Genomic DNA, 16,153 nt, shown 5'->3' with positions numbered 1-16,153 from the left:
AGACTTTGCTTGTTTCATAAAATTTATCACCACAACTCGTTTTTAAGCACAGCTCTCATTTCCCCAACTTCGTATGTTTCGTCCCGCACTGACCACCCTCACAAAGTAAACATTATGACATGCCTCACTAACACTTGTTTTCAGTCATTCATTTCTCATATATTGAACGAATGGAACCAACTTCCCGGACCAATTGGTGGCATCCAAGATAACGAACGCTTCTGCGCTGCATTATTAACGATGTAACAGGTGTTTGGTGAACATGTATCGTTGTTGCTGCTGCTGCACTTTGCTTTATTTCCTCGTTGTATAGCTCCCCCTATGAGTCCGCCCTCCCCTCTAATGTCCTTGGCTTTGAGGGGAAAAAAATAAATAAATAAATAAATAAAGGTAAAAATATATAAAATAAAGGGGGAAATAAATAAATAGTTCAGCTGCCGGAGTGTATGCTCTCTACAATGTCGGCACACATTGACGCGTTATTTATCTCTATTCATGACGCATTTGCCAAGGCCGTTTGAAAATGCTTTTTTTATACGCGAAATCTCAATTCGCTAACTTTTTTCGCAGAATGGTGCACCTCTACTTCGCCCGCAGTTTGGCGTCACAAGGAGACCGAAATAGCGACGCTTTGTCGCTCTTTCCTTGGTGGCCAGATTGGCAGGCAGGAACAGTAACAGCATGACCGTTGGGCGGTTATGTTTTCTTCACACGAGGACACCCTGGAGTAGAGCCCCTAGATGAGGTTTCAGAGTATTGGCACTCTTTTTTGTCATTTTTCTATGCCGCCGACAGCGGCCATCGGTCGAACCACGTCACGTGACCTTTTTTTTACCCGGGGAGACCCATGGGCGCTGACATTTCGGTGCCTCTGTGTTGCCGCGCGCTCGCTCTTCGATAAGTCGTGATTTTTGGAGGGCAGTGCGGCTATATGGCACGTTGCGAGTGAGTTTTCAACTCCCCAGACAGAGTAGCGATGCCTTGCTGCTCTGCACTAAGCTGTTTCAACCGGCGGGAAGGTGGAAAACGCCTGCATCACTTCCCGCTGGGGAAGAACGACAGTGGCCTAGCGTAGCCTACAGACACTTAAAAAGCGGAGCTTAATTAGTTGCTCAGAGTGACTTAGAGCCACTAAATAAGCTACGCTAGCGTAACCGAGCCTGACCCTATCGCACCGGCACGCTGTCTCTAAATCTTCGAAAAGTAAACACAGCTGTCATGGTTGCCAAGCGGCGCCCGGACCAATACCACCCGTCAATGTCAGGCGCACAGGGCGCATTAGGCTGGCTATAGCCAGCCTAATCCTGGCATCAGGCACCAAAATGGCTGCCGCCGTGCGTCAGTGTCGTTGTTCTTAAGCGTAGCTTATTTAGTCGCCCTACCCTGGAGGTGTCTTTCTCAACGTCATGCCTGTATGTACCATTCAAAGTCCAGTTTTTGTTCGTTGGCAGCACGTGACCTCCCCCCCCCCCCCCCGCCTCTCTGCGTTAGCAGCGATGGCCTGCATTTCGAGGCTTTGCTGGCTACTGTTAAGTTACATTCCACACACGAGGATTTCTTCGGCTTCGAGCCCTAAACGACATTTTATAATGTTTAACTACGGAACCCCACCCACGCACGCGCTTATAAAGCACCGAGGTGCAAGTTCTTGTCGCAAAGGAGTCGCGTTCGAAACGATACTATTCCCCCTCCGGTACCAGCAGAGCATCGGGTCGAATTGAAGCACTGACAATTGAATAGGCTATAAAAGGTCCGTGTATGCACGCGCGCATTTACGCGCACAACTATACCATCGGAGACTGCTAACCACGCCATGTGCCCAAATTATTATTTCAAGAACGCAGTGTCTAAAGTACCGTCCGACGGCACTCTAGCTGATTGCTGCAGGCATGGCTAGAGCACTGTCCGACGACATTCCAATATTTAAGACTAGGCAAGTTCCGGCCGAAGCGTCTGTCTTTGTAAAGTAGAGGATCCGCCTTTGCTTCTTGACCCCAAGTACGGTGGTTCGAGACCGGCTCTTGCCTGGTTTTTTTTTTTTCATCTTTAAATTTGACTATAAGTTTTATCGGTTATTAGTTTTGGTGTTTTAAATGATTTATTTACGTGTGTTAGGTCATGCTGTGTTATGTTTAGGTTGGGTTGCCTAGCTTAATGTTATCTAGAGAGATGTAGTTCCAGACGCGGCAATTTTCTTACAAAACGCTGGTGGACGTCGATATAGTGGAGTGCTTATAATGCCGTCGGACGGCGCTCTAGACACGGCCTTCCAATAAACCCTTCAAAAACGCTCTTAGTGGCTCAGTGCACACGGGAAACGGTACCGTAGCTGGGAATGCAGTTCGACCGAAATGGGGCGAACTAATATCCACTTTCGCACACAGGTGAATTCCTGTCCAATCTGCTCAAGGACCGTAGCACCGATCCTTGCGACAACTTCTACGAGTACGTCTGCGAAGACTGGAGCCGCACGGCACCGGGGTCCTCAGCCGAGTACGCCGACGCCGACGAGGCCCTCTCTGGAGCCACTGAGGAGATCACGCGGCACCTGCTCGCAGGTGAGGCAAAGCGCGCCGCCACTCCTCTTATTGCGGAGCCGTCTTACCCGCAGAAATTTATTCCGCTTTGGAACGCGTAATGACCGTATTCATTGTTTAGGCGCTTAAGTTACCTACGTTGCGTTGTGATATTGCGCGAAAAAATGGCCAGAAGAAAATGACCGCAAACGAAGAGATGTATAGTGCACCACTCAGTGCATCCACCAAGGAAGCTGTGCCAAAAGCCATACACTGGTGTAGCAACCCCTTACAAAGAAGCACGCGGCTGTATCATTTAAGAGAGTACGAGTACACCTAAGCATGCTCTCGATGTGGTCCAAGAGGACTGTGATTTGGGCCAGTTGGTGAACGTTCATGATTGACAAACCAGCGCGGAAAAAACACGGCACAAAAAAGGAACGAGAAGTAGACAGGACAGCGCGGCACTCACAACTGATTTATTTTGAAGAAAACATTGGTAATATGCATAGATCAGTCTCCCACGTGGCGGTAAATTATTACAACGAATAAACACAAACGAAAAACGCGATCACTAATCGGTCTGCACAAGTGTAGTCTTTTTGGTTTACTTGGTCATGTAAGGGTGTCACTCAGATAAGCGTATTCTCGGTCATGCAGCACTATTGAGGGCATACTTATACAACGGTCGGCAGATCGTCTGATTTGAAAGGCCTCGATAATTTCCCTTGTTGTTTTATCTCTGTGTCTCGACAACACAGTGGTTTTCCTTAAAGAGCGGCACACATCCGTGCGAGCTGCAGTGTTTCGTCAGGTGGCTTAGCGGATTCCCTTTCAATGAACGCTGGGGCTCCGACAACCTGGTGTTCAGACACCTCCCGGTTTGTTCCACGTATATATGTCCACACGACACCCGTTGCACACTTCACAAATGGGTCTGAATGATTTATCGGGCACACATTTTTTGTCCTTCTATTCCGGGAAGCTAATCTTCGGCCAACCGTACTGCACAATTTTCCTAATTTATTTGGGGCCGAGAACACCACGTCGACAGCGTACCATTTTGCCACGTTTTTTTAAGTAATGAGAGAGCCGGTGCTTATACGGTATCACAAGGGGGTATCTTTTTCTTTGCATTGGTGGCTGCGTCGCTAAACGTGCCGTATCTTTTCCTTTTATCCATTTGACTATCTTCTGTACGACCATGAGGAGAACATTGGCAGGGTAGCCTGCCGTCTGCAGTCTACTTATCTGGTTCGAGAAAGCTGTCCTTCAACTGATGGTCACATGAATTTGAAAGGGCTGAGCGTAATGAAGAAAATGCAATCCCATTTTTTATTACCTTCGAATGACCCGATTTGAAGTTTAGTACTGGTTTTTGAGATCTGGGACGGTAACACCAGCAAACGTGACCTTCATTAAAAGTTAATTCTAAGTCCAAAAACTGCAGTTTGTTCAGTTTTGGCAACTCAAATGTGAACTGCATTCCGAGACCACAATCATTGAACACATTTAAAAGACCCTCTACATCCAGTTCTTCATTCCCAACAATTATTAGAAAATCATCTACATAACGGAAAATATTTTTTGCCAAGCCGCACACATTTCTTTCGATATTTCTATCAACCCTACCTAGGAATATATTACTAAGCATAGGAGCCACCTTTGAACCAATACACACCCCTCGTGTTTGAAAAAAAAATTCATTTTGCCACTCGATAAATGTTGATTTCAGATAGAATTCTAGGATCTCCATGAAACTGTTGACTGACACGCCGCACTTTTGAATGAAACCTACTTCATCGTTCTCTTCAGTGATATACAATTTTACTGATTTCATTAATTCATCATGTGCAAGATTTGTTCCACACGATCCCTCACGATGAATTAATGAAATAAGTAAAATTGTGTATCAACGTAGGCCTGTCTTTGCTATTCAACAACAAAAATGCCTGTAATACACGCCCTCTCTCTGATTGGCTGAGAAGGCATGGCGCAATTTAAACAGTTGGCGGGAACTAATACGTTATGCATTGGCAACTTCAGGCTGCGTAAAAGTGACGTAATGCTACGTAACAGCTTGAAAATGGCGGCTGTTTTTTGTCGCAAAATACAAGCAAAATAGGGCAAAAAATTGCCCTGGCGTTCGGCGCCGCGAAATGTCCCACAATTTGCAGAAGGCGCAGTTTCGCATGACGCTGTTTAAAGCATGTTTCCTACCTAAACAAATTATAGTTTCAACTGCTTCCAAGTCAGCGATCGTGGAGCATACAAATAACGTGCAGTATTTTGCTTTTATGTTTGGCAATAAAATAAAAATTATTTGTTTGGCGTAACCGCTACATAAGAGGGCAGTACAAGCCTCTCCATGACAGAGAGAACCCAATGTATAGCATTTGTCCACACTCGTCCTAATAAGCTGTTTGGTCACATGATCGACCTCAAGAGAAAAATAACAAAGAAAAGTGACTCTTTGGTTCATTACAGCGCTGATTGAAGTCGAGATTGACGAATGAGTGAATCGGCGACATCGGTGCGCTCCGCGGTTATCAGGCGTAGCGCTTCGCTGCTCTTATGCGTCATAGAAGCGATGGTCGTGGCCGTCTTTTTCTGTGGCCACGCCATAAACTTGTAACATAGCAGCAGACGATGGCGTGGCGGCGGTGGCGGCAGGGAAGTTGATAACGCAACTAAGCTTGCATTGAAGCAGAGAGCCCAGCTATGTTACTAAAACCGATTGAAAGAAATAAATAGATACGGTAAAAAAAATTGTGTGATGTTCTTTAGCTCGATATCCGCCTTTCGCTCGCTTTTGGATCAACGTTACACCCGCCGGGGGGGCTCAGTGGCTAAGGCGTTGCGCTGATGAGCACGAGGTCGCGGGTTCGATTCCCGGCCGCGGCGGCCGCTTTTCTGATGGAGGCGAAAAGCAAAAACGCCCGTGAGTGCGAGATTTCGGCGCACGTTAAAGATCCCCAGGTGGTCAAAATTAATCCGGAGCCCTCCACTACGGCGCGCCTCATCGCGTGCGTTGCGTCGGCGCGTTAAACCCCAACAATCAATCAATCGTTCAACGTTACAAGATCACCTTGTGGTGTTGACGCCAATTTTGACCTCCAGAAATGTGTTTTCCTTGTCAGCCTCAGCTACCATCTTCATTTTTATAGTACATGACAAGTGTTTTTATATCTTTCTTGCGCAATATTTGATACCTCGGTTGCGATCTTTATGAGTGACTCGTCAAATTACATGCACGTCGTCATAGCTATAGGTGCCGCACGTCACTGATTGCTTACGTCGTGCTTACGCAAAAAATTGCCGGCAATTTGTGCAGTCGAGAATAGGGCACCTGATTACCGAAAGTTTCTTTACTTTATGTGAATACGAAACCAACAAATATACAGGCTACAGTTCCGTTTAATTAAGCGGTGATTCCATTTAAGCGATTTCCGTTTATCGAGATTCTACTGTAGTAAGTCGTCGTATATAACGCGATATAGTTATCCACCAATACGGCTTCTCTCATCTTCCATTTTCACAGCAGTGGAATCGTCCTAAATTTTTTAAATTGTTTTTATTTTACTGCTTAGGTTCGCCAGATCCAAAGCTGTCCCCATTGTACTCTGCTTGGAGTGCCTGCAACCAGCAAGGTGAGGACGCTGCTCTCTGCTCCCCCATAACAAGTGCTGATGAGTGAAGCGTATGCATTCACTTGTGCAGTGACGTTTACAATGTCGAACACACCCCGAAATTAATTGAATAATGCACTGTGGGAAATACAGAGAATGCATTTTCAGCGACTAAAGTCGGGCTGGTTGGTACGATTGCATACTTCTAACAGGGCTAAAATGACGGGGCCAAAAAATGAAAGCGCCTGTGTTTGTCCTTCTTTCTTTGTCCCCGTCATTTTAGCGCTATTGAAAGTGTGCCTTTCCAGGTTGTTTCGCCTTGACGAGGTGATTCTGGTTTCTTTCCCTTTGATTAGAAGTAAGACACGCGGTCTAACCAGTGCCGTGTGCATTTGCCTCTGGATTTTTCATTTCTCTAACAAAGCAAACGTATACATTACGTCAAACATAACATCATCCATGGGCCATAGACAATTACGTGACATGCAATGAATTTATGGAAATTTCTGGGCTACCTTGTACGGCGTGCTGCGCAAGAAACGTGCTGTTCATTTATTCATTCGGGAAATGCTAGAATAATGAGCGAACCACTGATTTACGGTGATGCATTTTGGAGATAATGTCGTTGGCTGCGCCGGTTTTACACCTTTGCGAGGACATTACGCGATTTTATTTTATCCTATTGATCTCAACTTCTATACCAACTGAACATAGGCATATTTGAAAGCGTTAAATAAGTGTTATAAGTGTTATAGAATACAGAGTACGTGGCAGAATACAAGTACGATAAGAGAGTTTCATGAAGGGGCAAGCGCATTCATACCTCCTGTTTTCAGAAGCTACGAATATATCTTTGCGCGTACCTGTACAAATTTTAAGCGCTGTAATTTGTTTTCAGGTGAGGCTTGAGGTCCCCAAAGCACACCTCAACGCATCCCGGCAGAATTTATGGCGCCAATTTTTGACTGTCTCTTTTGTGGCTACCACTTTTTTCGCCCAGTAATTACTTAGTGAGATTGTGCAACTGTAAAAATTCCTCAGCGCAACAGTGCTCGTGAAGGAGATGTACACAGTCAAAACAGCACAATCGATGAATCAGAGTACTACCAAGCCAATGAATTGCCCCCCTGAAACTCGACTACCTCGTTGCGTGCAGCTCGCTATTCCGAAATGCAGTGCATGAGATGTTCAACACGTCATTCTCTCGTTGCGCCCTGAAAAGAACTGCTGCGACAGTCGGGTTTAACCCACGAAACGCCGTTCAGCAAGACGGGAGAAAGACAGCGAAAGAACTACTGCAAATGAACAAAAGGCGAATAACAGTGTTGAGTGGGAACCATAAGGCGGATAGCCTTGTATGGCTTCCAATACAGGAATGTCACAGCAATATCCTGTGGCCATGTGGCCATGCAACTGTTAAAGTGAAAGTGTACCTGCGTCAAGAACTGCAACTAGAATAGTGCAGGAAGCGAAAGAGTTTCTTCTAGGAACAGTGTGTGTGAAATTCCTTTGACTGTTGCTGACTGTTTCGTTGTAAACACTAGGACAATAATCAGCAGCACTAGTAAGGTAGGAACTCTCTCCCTTCAGCGTCGGCGGAGCTCCCAGCAGATTCCTTTTATGGGGCTCATAAATCCTGCCAGCAGTGCAGCACCCTTAAACGCAACTTCTCTAGGGATCCACTCTGTTGCCCTTATTGACAAACGGTTATCTTGCCTTCGCATCGCATTAGCGAAGGCAAGCGTCACAGGGGGTGGCAGAAACTTGCAGATGAGATCAAGAAGTTTGCGGGGATAAAGTGGTCGCAGTTCTCACAAGACCGGGATAAGTGGGGATCTGTGGGAGAGGCATATGCCCTGAAGTGGTCGAATACAGGATGATGATGATGATGATGATGATGATGATGATGATGATGATGATGATGAAACGTAGCTATTTGGCTAGCCGGGATAACCCTCCCGACTTTCCATGTCTCTCCTAGCCTCTTTTGACCCATCACCAGACACCGGTGGGTCATCGTCTTCTCTGAAGCCCAACTTTCTCCGGACTTCCTCAAGATGTGCACACACATAACCAATGACTCAAATGCCCCTGCGAGACACTATCAGCTATGCACGGTCGTGTGTCTAAGGTTCCAGTTGCGCACAGCGAGCGCAGTCGCGCTTTGCCCACTGCCTCCTTTTCCAAGTTCTCTCACATTGGCTCACGTACAGACTACGAAGCCAGTGCGCTATCCATGGCGCGCCGGTGAAGCGGCCGTTAAGCCCTAGTCTAACCCCGTTTTATAAACAGCGCGCAACGCACTGGAAGCTACGAAAATATCCCGCAGCAATAAATCATCAAATTACACCAATCCGCCTCGTGTCACCGCTCAGTGGTATACGATGCAAGAACCGGGGATTTTCGAGGGACCAAGGCTCCCGACGCCGCCTCGGATCTTTTTTTGAAAGAATCCTTTTTGTGGCTCCAAGCCCAGGAGGCTCTCAGGGGCAATGAAGGAGGAAACGAGCTCGCCCGAGGACTTATTTCCGGGCAGGCTCAGGCACCTCTTCCACAGAACACACATTGCCTGAAAAAACGGGATTCTCACCTGCCGAGAAATAACGCAATACTATAGAAAAACAAAAAAAAGAATACCCAGACGCAGACCGCGAACTCAGCAAAAAAGAAGTGTCAGTCTGGCGAAAAATAAAGATTGCAACCTACCCAAACCTCTACTGCTTAGTAAACTCTACCCAGAGTCAATTTGAAACCAAATTCAAACATTCCGAAAGCCTGGCAAGCATGGTCCACATGATATGGACGAGCCCACAGATATCAAACGGCACACACACCATGACACTTAGGAGGCTCCGATGCTCATGATCAGCTCAGACCTAGAAGCCCAACGGAAGATCATCAATCAAGCTCAGGCAGTCGCCAGGCCCCAAGGGATACTGGCTGACTCTAGCAAGGGTTAAAAAAACCATTTCTTGGTACTAAATAAAAGGTTTTCATCATCATTTTGTGGTTGATCTCTTTCGGTTTAATTTTGCTCTGTACAGCCACGGCAGGTGACGACAAGCTCCGAGACGTCCTGTCGTCCTTGGGCGTGAACCCGTCAAGTGTACAGGATCCAATGGCTGAGGACGCGGTGTTGCAGGCAGCCGGCAACCTGCATTATAAGCTCGGAGTGGCGTCCCTGGTGTCCGTCTCCCTTGATGGCTACCCCGACAGACCTGGACAGAGGATACTCGCGGTGAGTTCTAACATTTCTTGGTAGTTTTAAAAGGTCCTTACTGTTCTAAAATTGGATGAAGTACACACTTAAGCGCGTTTTGATAGTACCGCAGCGCACTGTTCTCATATCGTTAGGGAAATGTTGCAGGCATTGCATTCAATACTAAACGGACAAGTTTGGCTTGGCGTTTAAGGCTTTATGCCGGTACCTCGACGTTGTGCACAAATCGTAGAGGCCGCAACATGTGCAGTCCTGACGATTCCGGTCGCTCGCGGCCAGCTGAATTCCCGCATTCCCGCGTGGTGGGCTCTATAGGAGAACCGCTCTAGAAGAAGAATGGGTGTTGTGACTTTGAACCCAATACGAAACGATCTGGCTAAATGTTTGTGGAAGAAAGTGTGCCGCAATTGTTCTCACGAGTCAATGTATTAATGTGGGCGAGTTGGTTAGTGGAGATGTGGAACATATTTAAAGCTCACGTAAAGGATGACATTATAGGGGAAAATACACATGACAAGACCTGGACATTCATTCTTATTAGTTGATGTCCATATATTTTCCCGTGTGTGCTTCCTTCAGTATTGTCGTTTACGGTTTATTTTAGTTTTTTCACAGTTCTCACGACTTGGGGGAAGTGGCGAAGCAGTATTCGGGTGCAAGATATTTTAAATGAGCTGGGCGATTGATGGGCCTTCGGGCAAAGCATGGCCCACACTTGCATCCGGTTCGGTCGTACTCGCGCCCAAAGTGGTCAGGTCCTGGCTTCCTGTCATACCTGTTGTTGTGTCCTTCACGCTTTTTTTTCAATGAGCTCGCTATGATTTCACCGACTTTATTATCTCGTTTTTTGCCGAGCACCTAGCGACTCAACCACATGGACGTGAAATCAAACGTCACGCGAGCGTCGGCATCGTTCGGCGGCAACGCGTGGACGCGCAGGAGAGGGCGACTAACCGCATGAGACTGGCGAGATAGAGGGAGAGAGAAAACACTTTTATTGGCTGAGGAAGCGAATGAGGAGAATTGAAATCCTTATGTTTGCGGCGGATAAGAGCTGAATGTCCACCCCCCCCCCCCCCCCCCCCAGGAAGTCTCCTTCTTGAGTTAGGTGGGCAAGCTCGTGGTGACCATAGGCCGGTGCCTTTGGCGACCTCTTCCGCCCTCTTGACCAGGCGTACCTGTACGTCCGGGTCGGGGCTGATGATGATGATGATGATTTCTATTGGTTTCCCCTTTGTATCGGGGTGATGACATGTCATCTTACCAAAAAGGACTAATATACCTATGTTTTACACTTTTCGTTCAATACTAGCGCTGCTTAGGGCAGGCACAAAAAGCTTATTAGGCACAAAATACTTTTTTTTTCTGTTACAGGTGGTAACTCTCCTTTGCAATATTCCCCTCTCTGCTTTTCGTCCACCAGCATTCTAATCTTCTTTTCGTCCCCTCGACAGCCTTGAAGTTAACTTCCTCTGTGATACCTTTAAATCCTAGGGCTTCTGAAAGCCCAATATTCCCTTCATGTAGATTTGGATGGATACCCTCACATTCTAACACGATGTGCCGAATAGTTTCTGTTTCTTTTCCGCAGACCACGCATACCCCATCATTTTGTGAATACTTCCCCACAAAACTCTTAGTTCGCAGGCAACCTGCTCTAGCCTCAAAAAGCAAAGCACTGCCCTTGGAATTATCGTAGAAATTTTCCTTTCTGATGTTCATCTTCTCAGCCCTGTACATCTCTAACGACGTTTTCGCTTCCATTTTTTCCCTCCATTTATTCGTTTCAATCTGCCTTGCCTCTTTTTTGGTTACCTTGGCTGTTTTGGATTCCCCACTGTTCTTTCCGTATTTCATCGTTAGCCTTCTAGTCTTTCTTAACCACTGCGTGTCCACGCTTTTCAAGTATAGGTACCTAAAAACCTTAGCTGCCCACCTTCGTTGATCCATTGCCCTCAACCTCATCTCAAAGCATATTTTACTCTGAGCTTCTCTAACCTCAAACGACGCCCAGCCCATATCTCCCTGAACTGCTTCGTTAGTTGTTTTTCCATGCGCGCCTAAGGCCAAACGTCCTACCGTTCTCTGGTTTACTTCAAGGCCTGATAGAACGTCTGATTTTAAGCAGAGTACAGCATTCGCAAACGTGAGACCCGGGACCATTACTCCTTTCCACATTCCTCTTACTACTTCATATTTGTTATACCCCCCCAGAGCTCTATGCTTCATTATAGCTGCGTTTCGCTTTCCCTTAACCTTAAGTTACTCCTCGTGAGTACTTAAGTAGTTATCCCCTTCGAAGCGGGGCCTCCCACCTCTCCTCCGGGGCCTCCACCTCTCCTCAGAAGGGATTTCGGGGAAAGGGTCCTGGGGGCATGCCCAGATGATGTGGGCCAGGTTGGCATGGGCGCCACATAAGGGGCACGCCGAGGTTGGGTAAAGGCTGGGGTGGATATATGCGTCATAATGGCCGGATTGGGCAAGACTCCCGTCTGGAGTTGGCGCAAGACGTTACTTTCTTCTAATGTGAGAGAATTTGCTGCCTGAGGGTAGATCCGGTGGGCGAGAAGGTAATAGGTAGTAATGTCGTGGTAACCGATCAGACGGTCCCGCGCAGACCTGACTCCGTGGTAGGGATACGGGCTCGGCCCAGCCCGGATGGTAAGTCCTCGGGCTAGGTCATGGGCCGCCTCTTTTCCCTCGAGCACGGAATGCGCGGGAGTCCAGATCAGTTGTAGAGGGGATTGATGGGGGGTTCCTGAGCAAAATTTTGAGCTCCGTTGGGGATATGCGTCCAGCGGCAAAAATTTGGAGAGCGGTTTTAGAATCTGTAATCATTGTTACGGGGGTAGGGTTGAGTGAAAGGGCCTGCGCTATCGCCGCCTCTTCAGCGGGTTCTGGGATGGGCGAAGTCCTGCGCCAGCCGCTGCGTCGGCGGGCGTTGCTGGACTCGTTTGTATGAACCATGGCAGGCTGTTGAAGTCGTTTATGAGCAGTTATTGTCGATTGTTGAACTTCAGTTATCAAGACTGTAGTTTTAGCAGAAAAAAAGTGACTTGGCCGTCTTTATTCATTGCTAAGTATGTTCGATTGATTGATTGATTGTAGAGTTTAACGCGCCGACGCAACGCTGGCGATGAGGCGCGCCGTAGTGGAGGGCTCCGGATTAATTTTGACCACCTGGGGATCTTTAACGTGCGCCGAAATCTCGTACACACGGGCGTTTTTGCTTTTCGCCTCCATCAGAAAAGCGGCCGCCGCGGCCGGGAATCGAACCCGCGACCTCGTGCTCAGCAGCGCAACGCCTTAGCCACTGAGCCACCGCGGCGGGTGCTAAGTATGTTCGCGGCTAAATGTTGAAATTCAAGAAATAGAGCGCGACTTGGACAACGACAATAAAAAGGGACGACGGGACAAGCGCCCAGTCCTTCTTTGCTGTCGTTGTCCAAGTCGCGCTCTAATTCTTGAATCATAATGCCCCAACTTGCCCAACAGATTTGCTTAAATATTGAAATGCTGCGAAATGTATTTCAAGTCACCGCAGTCAAATCTGAACAAAATAAGATGGGATGATAAACGAAGACGCACTTCGCACAACTTCTTTACTTGCTACTTCATTTAACACTCCATGTTATGTAACGACTCCAGGTTAATGAATTCAAAGTGTAAGCAAAACAGTAATCTCAGTAAGTGTAACCTCTGTGTAACCTGTAAGTATAACATCAGTTTCAAGGCAGCACTGAAATCAGTGCTGCCTCGATACTGAGGTTACAGTCGAATGTCATTTGTTGGTTAAAAGGCAAGGTACTCTGCCATCCTTTGATTACCGTGCAGAAAAAGCTGCTCAAAGGCTTACCAAAATTCGAACCATGGACTCTCAAAAAAGAAGCCCAGCTCCCAACCGCTCGACCATGCCAACTTTGTTTCCCTGTAACACAACATGTATTTACAAAGATTTACATAATATACATGATACACAAGCACGAAAAAGGCATTGAAAAGTGTGCGCGTACATACTGTCACGGCATAACCTTCGGCAACCTTCAAGTGAGTCTTCGTTTAGTCACAAAATATCGAACACATGACTGCGGGTGCAAAATGAAAAAAGCATGAAACCGTGACGTTGCAGAACACCGTAAAATTTAAAGAACTGAACAGAGAACGCTGGAAAAGTGCCGAGCTCACAGGCGGGTGTATACTCTTGGTTGATGTATAGGACGCCTGATAAGTGGAGAACAGCGTTGAGAAAACGCAGTGGTAGGACAACGAGCGAGCCCCAGCCGTTGTCAGCGATGCCTTTTTTTCTCCTTGAACTTCTGCAGGGCGGGCCGAGGCGAATGCCAAAAAGTCGGCATACTAACCGAGGCTGTCCACGAATGTCGGGTTTGGCTTTGGTCGCATTTGAGAGATTTGAGCAGCGGTAACGCTTGTTTTTTACGCGCCGATCTTGGAGCCGAGGACAATTATACTACACTCTTAGGCAAGAAGGACTAAAATAGGGACTAACATACAGCCGTTAGTCTTCGCGGGCGACCGTTCATCTTCAAGGGGAGTATCTGCGGCACAGTACGTGCCGTGTGCATAAATTCGGACTAACTGTTCGTCCCCGCCGATCTATAAGGAGTAACGGGAAGACGAAACGCATGCAGTTAGTCTATTTGCTGCGTCGTTAATCCCCTAATGGCATCGTCGTTGCCCTTTCGCGCATATGTCTGCGAACAGTTTTATATTTCCAAAACACAAGGCATTGCAGTCACTGGGCGCTTTAGATGGTGCCACGGGAGAAAATATTGATGTTCGTTATAAGAAAATCGCCCAGGGTTCGTAGAGCGGCGGGTAATGGCAAGGAGCGGCGAAGCGCGATTGTCATACGCTTCTCGGCGAGGTTATGTTGATACGCTGTGTTGCATACGATTCGTGCGAGATAATAACGACCAATGAAAGCTTTCAAGCGCCTTAACAGTAACTCAAAAATTAGTGACAATAGCACAAGTGGATTCCTGAGAGTAATGAATATGTATATGTTTAACAGACTAGAAAAAACGCATGTTGCTGATGACAACTGCAAAACGAAAATGCTCGCTGCAGGTAAGCGTCTCGAAGTTATATTTTACACTCGGTACATAATTGCCTTGGGCACCAAAGCTATGACAATGCTGCAACTACTGTAAAACCCGCTTGCATTTCACAGTCGCAATCGTCTAGCGACGCGAATTTGAAGAATTCAGGCTAAGCAACACCGAATTCGCTTTCGCCGATGAAGGAAAATATGGCATGTTTCCTTATTCTGACACTCACACAGACGACACCTTTCACATACGTTACATAGAGCACTTAACATATGTATCGAACACTAAGAAAGCACTTAGCTTGCGCTAAGTTGTGCGGAAACAAATGAGCCGTCCGATCGCCCAGCTACCTATCTCAACTAGGCGACGACGAGTTGATTGTTATTTACGAAAAAACTGTGGTTGTGAGGCTCTACTTCGAATCTAACTGAGAAATAGTCCCTAAACCTAGCGAAGCGCTAAGCGCAAGGCGCAAAACGCGGTCACGTTCGCTTGCACAGATAGAAATTCGGGCACCAGTTGCAATGGATCTGTTGCGTTATGCACAGAACTACACGCTGTACACTTGAATATTATCTGCCGCACGAACCACCTGGTGGCGTGGTCTAGCTGATAGCGTGTCGGGTTCCTTGTGTATGATTCCGGTCGTCAAGGGTTCGATCCCTGCCGGTGCTGGGTTTTTTTTTTTCTTTTTTCTGCCTCTACGCAGTTCGTCCTTGGGGAGTATCGGAACGGACCATCCGGGTGGGGGACTAACCATTCGTCCCCTCGCAGTTAGTCCCCAAAGGGACTAATGATTGTTGCAGAGGCCGTTAGTCCCCGAAAGGACGAACTTTTAGTCCTTTTTGCCTAAGAGTGTACATACGAAGTAACCACAGCTACCATATTTCAGTGAAAAAAAAGCTATCGCACATCCCCGGTTTCCCCTACGCAAGCCACGGTAGTCACGAACGGAATGGAGTGCGCCGCTAGATTTCTGGTGTTGATAACGCTTGCTGGACACGCACCGGTCTCGCAGACAAGTCACATTTTGCTAATTACCCCAAACCACAAGGACAGAAAATCCGGACGCTGCCGCCCGCTTTCCGATGCTTTCTCGCGCTGCGTCGATGCCGATATCTGGCGAGCATAGACATCGGCGCTGCTCGCGCGTCAGCTCGCACCGCCATGCATTTTTGGCAATGCGCGCCGACGCGCGTCGACGCGGGACGCCGCGTCACAACGCCGGAAGTACGCTGCATGGGATTGGGCCTTAATTCCTTGTTCCGGCAACGCGTCACGGGTGCACTGAGCCATGTTCATGCATCCCAGTCATGAAGGGCTGTGCTTCTACGTCCGGTAAAAAAAAGGATTCCTGTTCAAAATGTGATTATGACGATGATGATGACATTGCCTGTAGATACCCGTGTACGACCGGGTTCTCAGACACCCGGCCCTATTTCAAAGAGCAATGCGTATTGCCATAAAAACCTTCGTTCCTGATTTCTGGTTTGTCTGTCCCATAAGACTCCAGGGTTTTTTTTTTTTCGCTTCCATTCTCCGTGCACAGTTTGTCATCTCTGCTGTCTTTACCTGCTTCTTAACGGTTTCGTGCACCCCAGTTTTCCCAACGGAGTTTCCGTACCGCTTTGTCAGCTGTCGGTTCTATGCCTTCACCGTGTGTCCATGCTCTTCATATACAGGTTACGGGTACTTAAACGGTCTTGTGGCCCATTTTTT

At 47.4% G+C, this 16,153-nt stretch overlaps 1 protein-coding gene across 1 annotated transcript in view; it reads left to right on the top strand.

Moving 5' to 3' along the window:
• Positions 1-16,153, top strand: part of LOC144168060 (endothelin-converting enzyme homolog) — a 95,425-nt gene that overhangs the window by 42,490 nt on the left and 36,782 nt on the right. The window contains exons 2-4 of the mRNA XM_077697146.1: positions 2,385-2,558; positions 6,107-6,166; positions 9,190-9,383. Of these exons, the coding sequence (XP_077553272.1) occupies positions 2,385-2,558; positions 6,107-6,166; positions 9,190-9,383 (428 nt within the window). The remainder of the gene's footprint in view (positions 1-2,384; positions 2,559-6,106; positions 6,167-9,189; positions 9,384-16,153) is intronic.

Source organism: Haemaphysalis longicornis, unplaced genomic scaffold (assembly GCF_048455015.1).
Source record: "Haemaphysalis longicornis isolate Haplotype H1 unplaced genomic scaffold, Haemaphysalis longicornis Haplotype H1 scaffold_2, whole genome shotgun sequence".
Lineage (NCBI taxonomy): Eukaryota > Metazoa > Arthropoda > Arachnida > Ixodida > Ixodidae > Haemaphysalis > Haemaphysalis longicornis.
Note: the sequence above shows the minus strand (reverse complement) of the source record. Positions and strands in the feature narration are given on the sequence as shown.